Consider the following 16,502-nt stretch of genomic DNA (forward strand, 5'->3'; position numbering starts at 1 on the left):
TCTATCTGCACTGTACTTTTTCTGTCATTCTAGATTCTGTTTTCTGTTTGTACGACCTCAATGTACTTGTGTATGTAATGATCTGTCTAGTGGTGTGCAAACAAAGGTTTTCACTGTATGTTGGCAAATCTGACAATAATAATTACCCAAATAACAAGCCCGCACACACACATCCTTTTCATATATTCTGATACATCCTGCCTCATCCACAGCAGTGCATGCATCCGCAATCCCTACCATCCTTCACCATCTCCTTCCCCATCTCTGCAGGCCTCCCTTCCTCAGCTCTCCCTTTTCTGCTGCTGAAGAAATTCCACCATTGCCTCTAATATCCTCTCTCTTGTCATTTTGCACAGGAGTCACAGGAGGTCTACGAGGTTGGTTGTGCCTCAGCTGGCGGCAGTTTGCAGACATGAACAGTCCTATTTTACTGTTGGTGTTGGCTGTCTTTGCAAAGATCTCGTGTGAGTAATGGTGATGAGTGTCTGAGCCTCAGTGGCACTGTTGCTTCCTGCTGAATGTCAGGCCCGCAGTCGTGGAGAGAGACAGCTCAGAACCAGGCCATTCAGCCCATTACCCAGAAGAGCATAGATCAGGACTGAAGGCTGCTCTGCAGTGGGATTTTCCAAATCTCCACCCCTTTTTAATCCCAAAACCTTACTTTCTTTCATGATGCACAATTGCCTCATTCAATTTAAATTTAAAATGCATGTGTGGAAAGATGATTTATTTTCTTGCAGGCACTTGCAGGAAAAAAGAACTGAAATGGAGTTTTATGAAAACTCATACATAAACAAACACAGACTGACAAACAACTGATGTGCAAAACAAGGCAAACTGTCTAAATAAAAAAGGTATTGAGTACATGGCACTATAACATGTAGGAGCTGCATCAGGCCTCTCGACCCATCAGGTCTGCTCTGCCAGTCACTCATGGCTGACTTATTGTCCCTCCCAAGCCTATCCTTCCGCCATCTCCCTGTAACCTTTGAAGCCTTCACTAGTTATGAGCTTTAAATATACCCAATGACTTTGGCCTGCACAGACGTCTGTGGCAATGAATTGCACAGGTTCACCACCCTCTGGCTAAATGAATTCCTCCTCATCGCTGTCCAGATGGGACGTCCTACTATTCTGAGGCTGTGTCCCATGATCCTAGTGATTCCCTCCCCCCCCCCCCCCCATTATAGGAAACATCCTCTCCATATTCACTCTATCTCGGCCTTTCAGTATTTGACAGGTTTCAGTGAGATCCCCTGCTCATTCTTCTAAACTCCAGAAAGTACAGGCCCGGTTGTGAAGAGTTCACTCCACTAACAGTTCAGTACATTCCCTTATGAGGTGTCAGTGTCACATAATGAATTGCCTGAGAGCCAGTCCCTCCGTGATCAGTGGTGCAGAATCCTGGACTGCGCTCCTTCCCCACTGAGGCCTTGCATTGGCCACACTCAGCTACAGTGCAATCCTGCAGCTTGGAAAGCGCCAGTCGCAGTATTCCTTCACGGATATCTTGTGTTGGTGGAAGATGAACAAGTCCCAGGCAGAGCAAAGGGCACCTTACACTGAGTTAATGATCTTCCACCAGCAATTGGCGCCTGTCCCAGTGTGTTTCTCTGGGAAGCGCCCTATAGATAAGAATCCTCTATTGACACAGCTGCTGGGGATGAAATGAGAAAAGAGCTATTGGACATTTCTTTGCAGATAATATTTTGAAACTTCAAAAATAAATAAATCAACAAATTCATTGTACTATCAAGCCAATCCCAGCTACCTTGAGCTGCTGCTATATGATTGGCCCATTAGATATTTGTATTAACGAGTAGGTATACCTAATGAAGTGGTTACTGAGTGTATATAAATTGTGCAAGAGAGAAGCTACAGGAGGTAGAGTAATGGGTTCATTAACTGTAATTAGCAGGGGAATGGTGGTATTTCGTGTGAGGAAGACCTACCCTTGGTGCACAGAACAACACGAGACACTTGCCTGAGGTGGCAGATTTAACCATGATCTAGTGTTAATCTCTTGTGTGTTGCTCTGAGTTTCCAGCATCTGCAGGATTGCTTATCTGTCCTTAATGTTGTACACAGGGGAGGAAGAAATCAAGCTGGTCTCAGTCACTGGAGACTCCGTTTGGTTTCCTGGCATGGAAGCAGATCAAAGGCACCAGATTGGGGTGTTCCAATGGAAGAAGGTCAGCAGGAACGATACGAAGGAACATTTGAAACCGATTCTGAAGTTTCACAAGAGCAGCAAGGAGCCTGCCTTGATTCAAAATTACAGCAGGCGCATCACTTTCTCGACGTTTAATGGGTCATTTAGCATTCATAACATAACACGTGAAGATGAAGGTCTGTATCGGCTGTTCATCAACCGGAAAAGAGTCGCAGTGCAGGCGGTTTGGGTGAGAGTAATAGGTACGTTCGCTGAACTGATTACAGCAGCATTGCATTGCTTTTAGACAGTCACGTTTTTGTGGTGACGTCCTTAGTGGTTTAAACAAATAAGATTTTAAGATTGCCCCTTTAGAACAGAGATGAAGAGGAATTTCTTTATAAGGGTGGTGAGTCTGTGGAATTCATTGCCATAGACGGCTGTGGAGGCCGTCGCTGGGTACATTTAATGCAGAAGTTGATAGTTGTCAAAGGTTGCAGGAAGATGGCGGGAGAATGGGGTTGAGAGGGAAAAATAAATCAGCCATGATGGCGTGGTGGAACAGACTTGATGGGCTGAATGGCTTAATTCTGCTCCAATGTCTTATGTCCCAAATCAATTCTCCATGTGGCTTCCCAAGCACACAGGTTGTGTGAGTTATTATAAATTACTTTAAATTTCAAAAATAGATTTTATTCATCATGATGATATAGATAGTGGATTTTGGTTAATTGGGGCATCGGTAATTGGGACAGCTGCTTTTTTGGGACAAAGAACAAAAGCTAACTGAGAAAGCAGCTGAGATTCCCTTCATTGATTTGGGACACTATGCTGCTTAATTGGGTCAGGAGGGTGTGGTCAAACAGTTTCTAACTGGCGTTAGATGTGCGCACACGTGTAGCTGTTAGACACCACACCATGCTTAGAATGAACAAGTTTTGAATAGCGTCAATCGTGTGTGCTTGTCTTCAAAAAGCAGTGACTTTTGTCCTTGACGAGGGCTCTGTTGGTTTGGGGTCAACCAAGGATGTTCTGTCCAACATCTCTGGATACAGAAGCCATGAAATACTTACTTGCAGCAGTTTCTCAGGCCAGGTCACAAATGTCACAGGGCAAAAACATGATTTACCCAAAACACAAGGGATTCTGCAAACACAAGGAAATCTGCACAAGCTAGAAATTCAAGCAACACACACAAAATGTTGGTGAAATGCAGCAGGCCAGGGAGCATCTATAGGGAGAAGCACTGTCAACGTTTCGGGCTGAGACCCTTCATCAGGACTAACTGAAAAGAAAGATAGTAAGAGATTTGAACGTAGGAGGGGAGGGGAAAATGCAAAATAATAGGAGAAGACTGGAGGGGGTTTTGTCCCTCTGCCCATCACTCTGCCTGTTCTCCATCTCCCTCTGGTGCTCCCGTCCTCCTATCTTTCTCCCTAGGCCTCCCGTCCCATGATCATTTCCCTTCTGTAGCTCTGTGTCCCCTTTACCAATCACCTTTCTGGCTCTCAGCTTCACCCCACCCCCTCCGGTCTTCTATCAGTTCATATTTTCCGCTACCCCACCTACTTTCAAATCTCTTACTATCTTTCCTTTCAGTTAGTCCTGACCAAGGGTCTCGGCCCGAAACGTCGACAGTGCTTCTCCTTAGAGATTCTGCAGATGCTAGAAGTCCAGAGGAATGCATGCAAAATACTGGAGGAACTCAGCAGGTCAGGTAGCATGTAAGAAGAGGAAATAACCATTGACACGTTGGGCTGAGACCTGACACAAGAAGTAGCTTCAATGGGGAGGGACCCCGTGTTAATATTTCAGGTTGTCCCCTCGTGGAGCTGAAATTCTAGTTCTCTTTCTCTCTCCTTGCATGTTGTCTAATCTGCTGAATATTTCCAGTTCTTTTGGTTTTATTTCTGATTTCCAACATGAGCAGTATTTTCTTTAGCATTAGGAAGAAGGAAATCTGGGACTTGGGTTGAGCCACAAGTTGGCATCGCCTTCTGGTTTTAATGGAAAGTGAGGACTGTCACAACAGGCGTATGAGTTTGTAAACTAGACTAAGTTTTCATAAGTTATTAGCATACACTCTGTTGACACTTTATTAGGTATGCCTGTACGCCTGCTGGTTAATGCAAATATCTAATCAGCCAATCATTTCACAGCAACTCAAAGCAGAAAAGCATGCAGACATGACAAGAGGTTGTTGAGAGCAAACATCAGAATGAGGCAGAAGTATGATCTGAGAGACCTTGACCGTGGAACGATTCCTGGTGCCAGATGAGGAAATTAGAGTTGCTCAGAAATTGATGACCTCCTGGGATTTTCACATACAAAAGTCTCTAGAGTTTACAGAGAGTGGTGGAAATAAACCTAAAATCCAGCAAGCAGCAGTTCTGTGGGTGCAAACACCTTGTTCTTGAGAGAGGTCAGGGGAGAATGGCCAGACTGGTTGACGCTGACTAGAAACAACAGTAACTCAGGTATCTACATGTTTCAACAGTGGTTTGCAGAAGAGCACCTCTGAATGCAGAATGCACTGAACCTTGAAGCAGAAGGCCTACAGCAGCAAAAGACCACCCTGGGTTCAACTCCTGATGCTAATAAAGTGCCTACTGTGTGTACTTCACTTTAAAATCCTACGAGGTTTATTTGTGATGTACTGGGGGATGAAGGATCCCTAAGAGTGGCCACGTAACTAGTCAGGGTGATAAAGGAGACCCACTGCACGCTTGCCTTCACTGTTTAGGGCAATGAGTGTGAGAGTCCGGAAGTCACTGTGTGACTGTCAGGAACTTTATTTGTGTAATTCTGTTTGCCTATTGCAGGAAGTTGTGGTTTGTTAGAGCCAGTGCAGAAAATGTTTACCAGAATGCTGCCTGGGTTAGGGGCATGACCAATAAGGGGAAATTGGACAAATATGGACTGTTTGCTCTCGAGAATGTGAATGAGAGGCTGATCTCCATTGAAAAAATTATGAGAGCCATACATACAACCTGAATATATTTTGGGAGGAGTTACTGGGTTAGCTGGGATGAAGGACAAAGCATTTTTTTTAGTCAGTGCATGCTGTAGCCTGTGTGCGCTGGTGGTGGATGCAGTGAATGTCCAGGGTTAAGCTGGGCTGCCGATTAAATGCAATGCTCTGTCCTGAATGTCATTCAGCGTCTTCAAGTGCCTGCATTCAAATCAGACTGAGTTGATGATATAGTTTCCGATGCAAGATATCTTGACTTGCTCTGTTGATTGACATTTTTACCCACCGATGTGTTGTCAGCCAATAGGGGATTTTCAACGTTGCAATTTCCGCTTTTGCTGCAGGGACCCATTTTGCAGAACTACACAATTCTTACTTAATTTTGTTAGAATTGCACAGTTTATAGAACATTGTACAGGTCCTTTGGCTCAAAATGTTCTGCTGAAACTTTAACCTACTCTAGTATCAAGCTGACCCTTTCCCCCTGACATAAACCTCCATTCTGCATTCATCCAAGTGTTTATTTAATAGTCACTTTCACTGTCCCTAATGGATCAGCCTCTACTGCCACCCCGGCTGCACGTTCCACTCAGCTACCGTTCTGTGTAAAAAACAAAGAAAAAGAGATTCCTTCCTCTGGCATCTGCTACCTTTCCTGCAAACACCCCCCTCATATTATACCCACCCCTTTCATATAAGCAGTTTCCACTTTGTCCCTCTGTTGGCCTGCAGGTCACTTTTCGGCAAGATGTAGCACTCGCTTCGTGCACCCCCCACCCTGGATCAGGGTCACCTGAAGCCATGGGAGCAGGTGGTGGATGGTCGTATCAGCAGCGGGTATCATGGCTGGGGTCACTCATCCTGTAAAGACACTGCCCAGAAGAAGCCAATGGCAAACCACTTCTGTAGAAAAAAGATTTGCCAAAAACAATCATGATTGTTGGAAGGCCACGATTGCCCACGTCAAACACAATGATGCTGAGTCAAGAGAGAGTCAGTGTCATCTTGCTTCTGTATTCTGAGCCAACTGGCTGCAAGTGACAAGTTTTCAAAACATTACTGAGATCTGTGATAACATATGATGCTCTGGTGTGCTCGAGTTTCAATGGTATCATGTGTTAATGAGTCAGAATGAAATCAGTGAACTTATTAACTTTCTGGAAACATAATTGTTTAACCCCAGTGTAAAATTAGTAGGTGCAAAAATCCCTTAAAAGTGAATTCATTCAAAGGCCATAGGACCATAGACATAAGAGCAGAATTACACCATTTGGCCCATTTGGCCCATTCCTTATCCCTCACAGCCCCATTCTACTTCTTTCTCCACATAAACTTTGACGCCCTGACTAATCCAGAAACTAACAAACTCCACTTTAATTGTTGCAATGCCTCAGCATCAAAGCAATTACATCCTTGCTTTTACATTCTAATCCTCTCGCAACAAATGCCAAGACACGGGCATCCTGTGTGATGATCGGGCTGAGGCACTGCTGCAGTGTCAGTGTAAAGTTTTTCAATTACCTCTCCCAGTTGCCCCATTGTTCCAAGCGGGGATGAAACACCTGGTCATGTTTTACAGAGAGCAGAGCATTTCAGCGTCTTGTGGACAATTTTGTTCTGACAATGATTAAGCTGTAAAAACCACTTTTACGGATTAATCGTTGCAGCTATTTCAAAGCAGTCATGTTTTGAAGCACAAGAGATTCTGCGAAAGCTGGAAATCCAGTGAAATTGATGAAAGTCTTGGTCAGAAACATTGACTGGAAACGTCTCAGCCCCTGTCCTTACACAATTGAAATCCCCCTTCTCCAAGTTTTTCACCCGAACTAGAGAGGACCAACTTTTTCCCATGAATTCACTGAACTACGGTGTTCCCAAAGATTTCATCCGCCCCACCACTTCCCCATCCTTGTTCCCTTTGAAAAGTCAAGTTCTGACCCTCTCTCACAGAACTCCCCCCATCAGTTGCTTTGCCCTTCTACCATGGCTGATTTATTTTTCCTCTCAACCCCATAACCTGATTCTAATTCTAATTCCAATTCCTACTGCACTTACATCCTTTTATGATCTGCTCTTCTAATTCCCACTGGCCACTGAGAAGCCCACGGCAGACAGTGCCTCGATCAAAGTGAGGACACAGTGACCGAGTTACACAGTGGGCCCTGTTTGAACCCAGTGCATATAAATGCATGTATCTGACTCAGATAAGACCTCAGTGGTGGAGAGAGAGAGAATGAAAACATCAGGTTTGCAAAATGATCTTGCTATTACTCAAACCTGTCATCTTCTGATGACTTTGCGTCAAATATCCAGGGAGGCCACTGGTTGAAAATGCTACGCAAACAAATTAGGAAGCTGCCCCTTCCTCATTCCTAAATTTGATTCAGATAACTTCATTGGCCAGTCCCTCAGGGATATCCTTTCTCATCCCCAAGGGAGGATATGCTGTAGGCTCCCTCGGGATGCCACATTACAGTACTGCACGTGTCTTAAACACTCTTTCTAATCAGCAGTGCAACACCCCCTCTGACACATCTGCAAGTTATTGTAGCCTTTAACATTAAACCACCGGGCCTGGCATTCCCTAATCACCAGAATCGGAATCAGACTTGCTATCACTGACATATGATGGAAAATTTGTTGTTCTCTGGTAGCAGTAAAGGACAAAGACATAAATTACTATACATTTTAATAATAAATAAACAGTGCAAAGTAAAGTTATAATATATATCATAAAGTGTTCATGGACCAGTTAGAAATTTGATGATGAGAGGGAAGGGGGTGGGCGAGGAAAGAGTTGTTTCTGAATCATTTGGTGTGGACTTTCAGGGCCCTGTACCTTCTCCTTAATAGTAATATCCTTATTGATGAATGCTGTCTTCCTGATGCACCATCGCTTGAAGATGTCCTTAATAGCCAAAAGATCATAAGACGGAGGAGCAGAATTAGGTCATTCAGCCCATTGAATCTGCTCTCCCATTCCACCATGACTGATTTATTAATCCTCTCAACTCCATTCACCTGCCTTCTCCCTGTACCCCTTCACTAATTAGTCATAATTAATCAAAAGCCTGTCAACTTCAGCTTTAAGTATAGCCCACAGATATTTGTGCAAATGAATGCCCTCTGATTAAAGAAATTACTCTTCATCTCTTTTCAAAAGGACATCCCTCTATTTTGAAGCTGCACCCTCTGGTCCTAGAATCATCCACTCTAGGAAACCTCCTCCCTACATCCACTCTATCCAGGCCTTTCAAGATTTGATAGGTTTCAACGACATTCCGTTACATTCTTCTAAACTCCAGCAATTACAGGCCCAGAACATTCTTCATGCATTAACCCTTTCATTCTCATGATCCTCTTCTGGACTCTGTCCAATACTAGCACATCTTTTCAAAAATAAGGGGCCCAAACCTGTTCACAAAGAACACAAAGAACTGTCTTAACAATGACTTATAAAGCCGTAGCACTGCATCCTTGCTCTCAAATTCCAATCCAGTGGAAATGATTGCTCTTCCTTTCCTTCCTACTGACGTACCCTGCAAGCCAACCTTCAGGGAATCCTGCATAAGGACTCCCATGTCCTTCTGCATCTCGGATTTCTGAATGGTTTTCTCCATCTAGAAAATAGACTATGCCTTTATTCCTTCTACAAAAATGCATGACCACACCCTTCTCTACACTATATTCTACCTGCCACTTCTTTACCCATTCTCCCAATCTGTCTAGGTCCTACTGCAGAATCCCTGCTTCTTTAACACTACCTGCCTAGCTTTGTATCATCTGCAAATCTGGCAATAAAGCCATCAATTCCATCATCCAAACCATTGACATATAACATGAAATGAAACCAGCTGCCACCAAGAGTAGACCCTCCTTATTCCCACTCTTTACCTCCTGCTAGTTAACCAATCTTCTATCTATGCTAGTATCTTTCCTGGAACACTGTGGGCTCTTACCTTGTTAACCAGCCCATGTGCAGCAGTTCGTCAAAGGCCTTCTGAAAATCAAGTAACCAACATCAATTGACTCTCCTGCCTGTTAATTCCTCTAAAAACTCCTAACATTTTTGCTACACAAGATTTCACTTTAACAAAACCCATGCTGACTTTGGCCTATTTAATCATGTGCCTCCGCTTACCCTGAAGCCACATCCTTAATAACGTATCCAACATCTTTCCAACCACTGAAGTCAGGGTAACTGACCTTTCTCTGCATCCTTCCCATCTTGAAGTGACATCTGCAATCTTCCAGTCTCTGGAAACATTCCTGAATGTACTGATTCTCGAAAGATTGATAAGAATGCCTCCACAGTTTCTTCAGCTACCTCTATCACTACCCTGTGATGTACACCATCTTGTCCAGGTGACTTCTCTACTTTCAGATCTTTCAGCTTCCCAAGGACCTTCTCCTTCACAATAGCAATTTTACTCACTCGGCCCAGTGACACTCCCAAATTTCTGTCATACTGCTCATGTCAACCAAAGTGAAGGTGATGCAAAATACTTATTAAGTTTGTTCACAGTTTCTTTCTTTCCCATTACTACCTCACCAGTATCATTTTCCAGTGGCCTGATATCCAATCTAGCCTCTTTTACTCTTTATGTATCCAGGAGAAAAATGGTATCCTCTTTTAAATTATAGGCTAACTTACCTTAATATTTCATCTTTTCTGTTTTTTCAGTTGCTTTCTGTTGGATTTGAAAAGCTTCCCAATACTCTAACTTCACACTAATTTTCATATATGCCCTCTCTTTAGTGTTTATGTTGCCTTTGACATCCACTGTCAGCCATGGTTGCCTCATCCTCCCTTTGGAATAATTCTTCATCTATCCTGTGTCTTCTGAATTGCCCTCAAATTTCCAGCCACTGTTGTGCTCCTGTCGTTCTAATTACTCCACAGTAAAGCTGAAATATCTAACATTCCCTTCTCCAACTCAAACTGCAGGGTGAATTATATTATATTATGATCACTAACTCCTAAAGGGTTCTTTACCTTAAGCTCCCTAATCAAATCTGGTTCATTACACAACACCCAATGAGCATTGCATTTCCCTCAGGGGGTGCAACCACAGGCTGCTCTGAAAAACCATCTTATAGACTTTCTATAAATTCCCTATCTCAGGACCTAGCACCAAACTGATTTTCCAAATATACCTGCGTAATGAAATTCTCCGCGACTATAGTAACATCAACCTTTTTGCAAGCCTTTTCTATCTCTCATTGTAATTTGTTTCCCACATTCTGGCTACTGTTCAGAGGCCTGAATATAACTCCCACAGGGTCCTTTTGCCCTTGCAGTTTCTTAACACTACGCACAAAGATTCTACATTTCCCAATTTTATGTCACTTTCTAGGGATTTGATTTCATTTTTTACTGACAGAACCACCCTGCCCCCTTTGCCTTCCTGCCTGTCCTTTTGATACAACGTGCATCCTTGGGTATTAAATGCCCAACTGTAATCTTCTTTCACGCCATAACTCAGTGATGCGTACACCATCAATCCTGCCAATCTCTAACTGGGCTACAAGGGCATCTACCGTGTTCCGTATACAGTGTGTATTCAAATGTAATACCTTCTGTCCTTTTGACTATGCCCCTATGTTAAACTTCAACTCATCCCACTGACTGCAATTTTGCCCTGTCATCTGCCTGTCCTTCCATCCGGTCTCACTGGACTGTGTCAGGTGACCTTGGCTGCTGAGTGTAAGGAGTTCGTATGTTATTCCTGTGACCCTGTCGGTTTCCCTGGGTCCTCCCGTTCCCACCCACAGCACAAAGATGTACCTCTTGGCAGGCTAATTAGTCATTGTAAATTGTCCCATGATCAGGCTACGATTAAAATTGAGGAGAACACACAAACTCCTCACAGGCAGCAGTGGGAATTGAGACTGAGTTTCCACGATTGCAATGATACCAAAATCCCATATGCTAAAACACACTCTCAGCCCATCCATCTTACCCGTGAGGGCCCTGGCATTTAAAGTAGATGCTGAACCTGCCAGTCCTGCCTGCTCTCCCCATTGGACTTGCTGCTTCAGTTCTCTACGAGTCAGCCATTCTGTCCCCACGTCAGCCGCTTTACTCACCACACCCCCACCCCAGTGTACTGGCCATTGTTAGAGCACTTTCTTCATTGCAGAGTCAAATGGTGAGATTTCATTACTAATGAGACCCTCTATTGGTTGAGTTCAAACATTGATGTTGTGTGGCAGCTGTCTGCATGATATACAAGCCAGGGCAGTATGATATGGAACAGCGGAGACCGATACAGTTGGCCCCAGCTTCTTCACAAGAGTTGCCAGTCAGCATTGGACTCAACACCTTAGGGACTCTAGCTGCAGATTTTTCATCTGGGTTTACTCCTGAAGCCTTCCCCATGAGTGGGTATAGCCGCTAGGTGGCAGAGGTTTGAGATCAGAGTGTTCCTTGTCCTGGATGAGCTGCCAACCGTGGCTGATGAGCCCCATCTGCCAAACAGTACTGATAAACATTGAGATATTTTAACTGACTTGTCTGTATTTTTCCCCATTAGATAAACTCTCAGCAGTTTCTTTGAGGAGTAACTCCAACTCGTTGGGTGATACCATCCAGCTCAGCTGCAACATCAGTGGATACCCACATCAGTATCAGTGGCGGAAAGACGGAGGGAGGATCGGCCCACGTCACCAGCTAGTGAACGGGAACAGAGTCCTCGTCATCCCAGGGGCCTCGAGTGCTGACTGTGGAACGTACACCTGTATTGCAACGAATCCTGTCAGCTCCGTCCAGATAAGTCACAGCCTGACTATTTATGGTGAGTTTGACTTGTGACTGACATTTTGAGAGTAAACGTTACGTTGGCACCCAGCCATTGCAAGCTCACTGTGACAGTAGGAGCAGCCAAGCCAGAACTGGAGTTGAAATTGAAAAGGTTGACAGAGTGAAGGAGGAAAGCTGCCTTCCTTTGGCTGGGATGTCATTGGGGAACCACTGTTAACCAGAGGCTGTCCTTTGGAGAGTGTAAAGATCGGTCTGGGGGTATCCTGCCCCCTACGCCATTCGAGGTTCTTGTGCTCAATACAATAGTGCACCAGCTGTGACATTGTCTAACAGCTTGTCTTCTTTATCAGAGTCATAAAGCACTACTGCACAGCCTGTCTGGTTCATGCCAAGCTGTTACTCTGCCAAGACCCATCGACCTGCAGCTGGACTATAGCCATCCACTTACCCAAACTTCACTTACATTTTGAAATCAACCCTCGCCCTCCATTTGCCAAATCCGTTGACAGCCTGTTCCACACTCTCTTCACCCTCTGTGACGAAGTTCCCCCTCAAGCTCTCCTTCCACATTTCACCTTTCACCTTTATCCCATGACCTTTAGTCCTAATCTCACCCAATCTCAGTGAAAAAGCCGCCTTGCATTTATCTGATCAATACCCCTCAAAATTGACCCCAGCCATTGCTTCAGAGATCTCCTGCCTGGCGTCAGTGGTCACTTAACTAGGACTTGTGTTATCAACCAACTGCTCATATAACCATCCATCACCTGCTCCAATGGTTTCACATGACGCTGAACGGGGGTTAAGCAGGTGCTACACCTTGCCCAGGGTGACCTGCAGGCTAGCAGAGGAAGGAACGCCCAAAATGTCAACTGTTTACTCTTTTCCATAGCTGCAGATTGGGGTCTTGATGAATTACTTATTTTTTAAAGCATGTGTTAATACTTATTTTTTTTTACTTGCAGGTATTCCCCCAGTTCAGATTATCGTCATTATGCTTGGGACTGCAGGTCTGTTGTTCTTTGGAGTGAATGTTCTTGGATCTATTGCATTCTGTACCTTTAAGTCAATGTCAGAGCAAGGTATGTGGCAATGTTCAAATCCAATTTAAAATGTAAACTGGTGGTACCTCTGTAAGGTTTGGCTTATTGATGTCAACCTTCTAGGAAAAGCAAATGATTTGGCAAATGGACAATTCAGCCTCACCTTCTCCCTTGTCCCTGTGGAATCCACAGATGGCTATGGAGGCCAAGTCTTTAGGTGTTTTAAAGTGGAAGTTGATTGGCTCTTGATTTTTAAGGTTACAGCAGAGTGGACGAGAATGGGGTTGGGAAGGATAATGAAACAGCCATGCGGGAATGTTGGAGCAGACTCAATGGGCCAAATGTTTTAATACTTTTCCTATATCTTTTAGTATTGTGTCATTTAACTGCTCTACCTTCCTGTGCTGTTGTGAAGTTTGCTAGTGATCAAAGCTAAGTAGGTGGAGGTTAGACAGAAGGGGTGATGCTAACAGACTGGAAAGTAGAAGGGGACATGACAGTGGTAAAATCGTTGGCAAAATGGAGCGGCTTTGACCCAGACAGTAAGCTGGGTCTTCAGTCAGCTTGCTGGAGCTGCAGTGAGATTTTCGGATTTGCTCATTCTGGGTCCCAGGGAACACAGTTGAGGTTTTCCATGGGGAGCAGCCATGGTATGGGGTGGTATTGGTTTCAGAGGGGATCATCACATCTGAAGAGGGTGTGAATTAGCATTCAAAGCAGGAACTGCGGAGCTGAATTTGTACTTGAAGTGGGGAAGAGTAGAACATAGAATATAGCACAGTACAGACCCTTCAGCACAAGATGTTGTACCAACTTTTTAACCTACCCCTAGATCAATCTCACTCTTCCCTCCTGCACAACCCTCCATTTCTCACATCCATATGCCTATCTATGAGTCTTTAAATGTCCCTAATGCTATTGCCTCCAACACCATCTCTGGCAGTGTGTTCCATACACTCACCACTCTATGTAAAAATAAACTAACTAACTTCCTCTGACATCCCAATCATACTTTCTTCCAATCTTTATGTAAAGAAACAACAGAGAAACAGGTCCTTCCAGCTCAACAGTCCTGTGCCACCCAATTACACACATGCAGCCAGTTAACCCCTAGGCCTTTGGAATGTGAGAGGCAGCTGGAGCACCCGAAGGGCACCCAGGCAATCATGGGGAGAGCATACAAACTCCTTACAGACAGTGGCAGGAGTTGAACCCGAGTCACTAGCGCAGTAAAGGGCATCACGTTAACCGCTTCACTACCATGTCAATCACATTAAAAGTATGTCCTCTCATATTAGACAGTGCCACCCTAGGGGAAAAAGGTGTTTGTTGTCCACTCTGTCTACCCCTCTTATCATCTTATACACTCCTGTCATGCAAAGGAAAACCCCTAGCTTACTCATACAATGTGTCCCCAATTCCAAACAGCACCCTGGTAAATCTCCTCTGCATCCTCTCTAAAGCTTCCATTTCCCTCCTATAATAAGATGACCAAAACTGAACACAATGTCCAAGTGTGGTCTAACAAGTGTTTTATAGAGCTGCACTGTTGTCTTGCACCTCTTGAACTCCAACCCCCTTCTAACAAAGGTCAACACACCATCCACCTTTCTTAACCACCCTATTGATTATTTTGGAGGGGGTGTTGGCCAGTAAGAGGAGTGGAGTTTCGAGGGAATACAGGTTGGAGTGGAGAGTGAAAAGAGGAGGTGATTCAGCACCATTCAAAGATCAAAGTAAAAGTTATTATCAGAGAACACACGTCATCACATATGGCCCTGAGATATTTTTTACCTGCGGGCATACTCAGCAAATCTATAGAACAGTAACTGTAAACAGGATCAATAAACAACAAACTGTGCAAATGCAAATGTATATAAATAAATGGCAATAATGAGAGCATGAAATAACGAGTCATTAACTGAGGGAACACAAGGAATAGAATGAGTGTAGTTGAAGATGAATGCTGCTTTTCTATGGCAACGTTTCATGTAGATGTTGTTACGAGGATCACCCCTTGGAATAATGATCAGTGAGGCATTGAGAATATGTACTTCCCAACAAGTAACTTCTATTATTTCAACTAACAAAAGCACGTGGGTTCACAAACTAACTACCTGTGTGCACCACACTAGAATACCACACCCTCCATGAACAGTGAAAGTGTTTGCCCAGGAAAAGTGACAGTGAGCCCTCTCATTGGTGTTCCAGTGTCCAAACATTTCTGAATTGGGTGGGAACACAGTCTCACCTCCAGCCAGATCCAGCACTGGATCACCCAAACTGTACCTGCCATGCATCCTGTAGACCTGTTATGGGGCAGAGCACTGAAGATTTAATTCATGTGTCCTGTACTTCTGTTACAGGGCAGGGCTGACTGCACATTTAATGCTTGTGTTCATTCCTCTGCAGAATCTCGTTGGAAACTATATCTCTTCTTAATGTGGATGATTTCCTGGCACATTCCGTCTCTCCTTGTCATTCAGTTGGCGCTCATTTCCTGGAGTATTGTTGAAGGTAGGTGCAGGGCTCTTGATGAGAAACATGACAATGGGTTCCTGATGGGTGTATAGAAGTTCAAAGAATGGGGCTGGTGGGCTTGGATGAAAGACAGAGATCAGGGCCCCAGTGAGTATGAAGGGAATGTGGGAAATAGGGATCCAGTGAGTATAGAGGGAATGAGGTGATTGGAAACCTGGTAGGTTTAGAGCAGGGGTCCCCAACCTGGGATCCACTGACCCCTCGGTTAAAGGTAGGGGTCCATGGCATCAAAAAGATTGAGGACTCCTTGATTAGAGGGAACATGGTGATCAAAAATCTGGGGGATTCAAGAAATGAGGCAGAGTGGAACAGGACTGCTGTGGATTTGGAGCAAACATGGATAATGGGCAACCAATGGAGTTAGAGGGAATGGGGATCCGGTTGGTTTACAGGGAATGGTGAGGGATACGTGACAGAAGGATGGGTTTTAGAAAGTAAAGGTCCACTTCACGGGACACAGAACAATGCACGTGGAAGCTTGGGGTGGGAGGGAAGGGTTCCACCTGGACTCCTGTCCCATCAGAAAGGATTGACACTGTTATCACAAGGGCCAGGAAATGCTGTGCAACTTAGTGAGCCAATTCTGCAGTTACTGGAAATCCAGAGTAGCACACACAAAATGCTGGAGGAACTCAGATGATCAGGAACTGTTGATGCAAAGGAAAAAGAGGCAATGTTTCAGGCTGAGTCCCTTCTTCTGAGATGGGTTAATTTTGGTCGATTGAGATGATAGATTGGTGAAGAGAGTTTCAGGAAATATCAGGGCCTGGTAAATAACTAGGTTAGGACCGAGTTGGAAAAGATGGGTGAACAGAACTTAAGAGCAGGAAAGTTGCTTATGGTGAGTGGCTCAAATATTCTTTAGGGAAAAGCGAAGGGAACACAGGAACGAATCACAAGCTGAGGGACGTTGAAAAGCAAAGCTTGGCCTGCATTTGTTCATTCAAATCGGATCATTATGCTTTGAGCAGAACAAGGTTAAAAAAAACAGAATGCAGAATAAAATGTGACAAGAAGAGAAGGAAGTGCAGA

At 44.3% G+C, this 16,502-nt stretch overlaps 1 protein-coding gene across 4 annotated transcripts in view; it reads left to right on the top strand.

Moving 5' to 3' along the window:
• The window catches only part of LOC132394505 (uncharacterized), a 47,372-nt gene that overhangs the window by 18,063 nt on the left and 12,807 nt on the right, over positions 1-16,502 (top strand). For 3 of the 4 annotated variants that reach the window (XM_059970756.1, XM_059970758.1, XM_059970757.1), the window contains exons 3-7: positions 357-464; positions 2,089-2,415; positions 11,660-11,920; positions 12,852-12,968; positions 15,342-15,446. In XM_059970756.1, coding sequence (XP_059826739.1) covers positions 413-464; positions 2,089-2,415; positions 11,660-11,920; positions 12,852-12,968; positions 15,342-15,446 — 862 coding nt within the window. In that variant the 5' untranslated portion in view covers positions 357-412. The remainder of the gene's footprint in view (positions 1-356; positions 465-2,088; positions 2,416-11,659; positions 11,921-12,851; positions 12,969-15,341; positions 15,447-16,502) is intronic. The other variant, XM_059970759.1, reaches the window with a different exon arrangement.

Source organism: Hypanus sabinus, chromosome 5 (assembly GCF_030144855.1).
Source record: "Hypanus sabinus isolate sHypSab1 chromosome 5, sHypSab1.hap1, whole genome shotgun sequence".
NCBI lineage: Eukaryota > Metazoa > Chordata > Chondrichthyes > Myliobatiformes > Dasyatidae > Hypanus > Hypanus sabinus.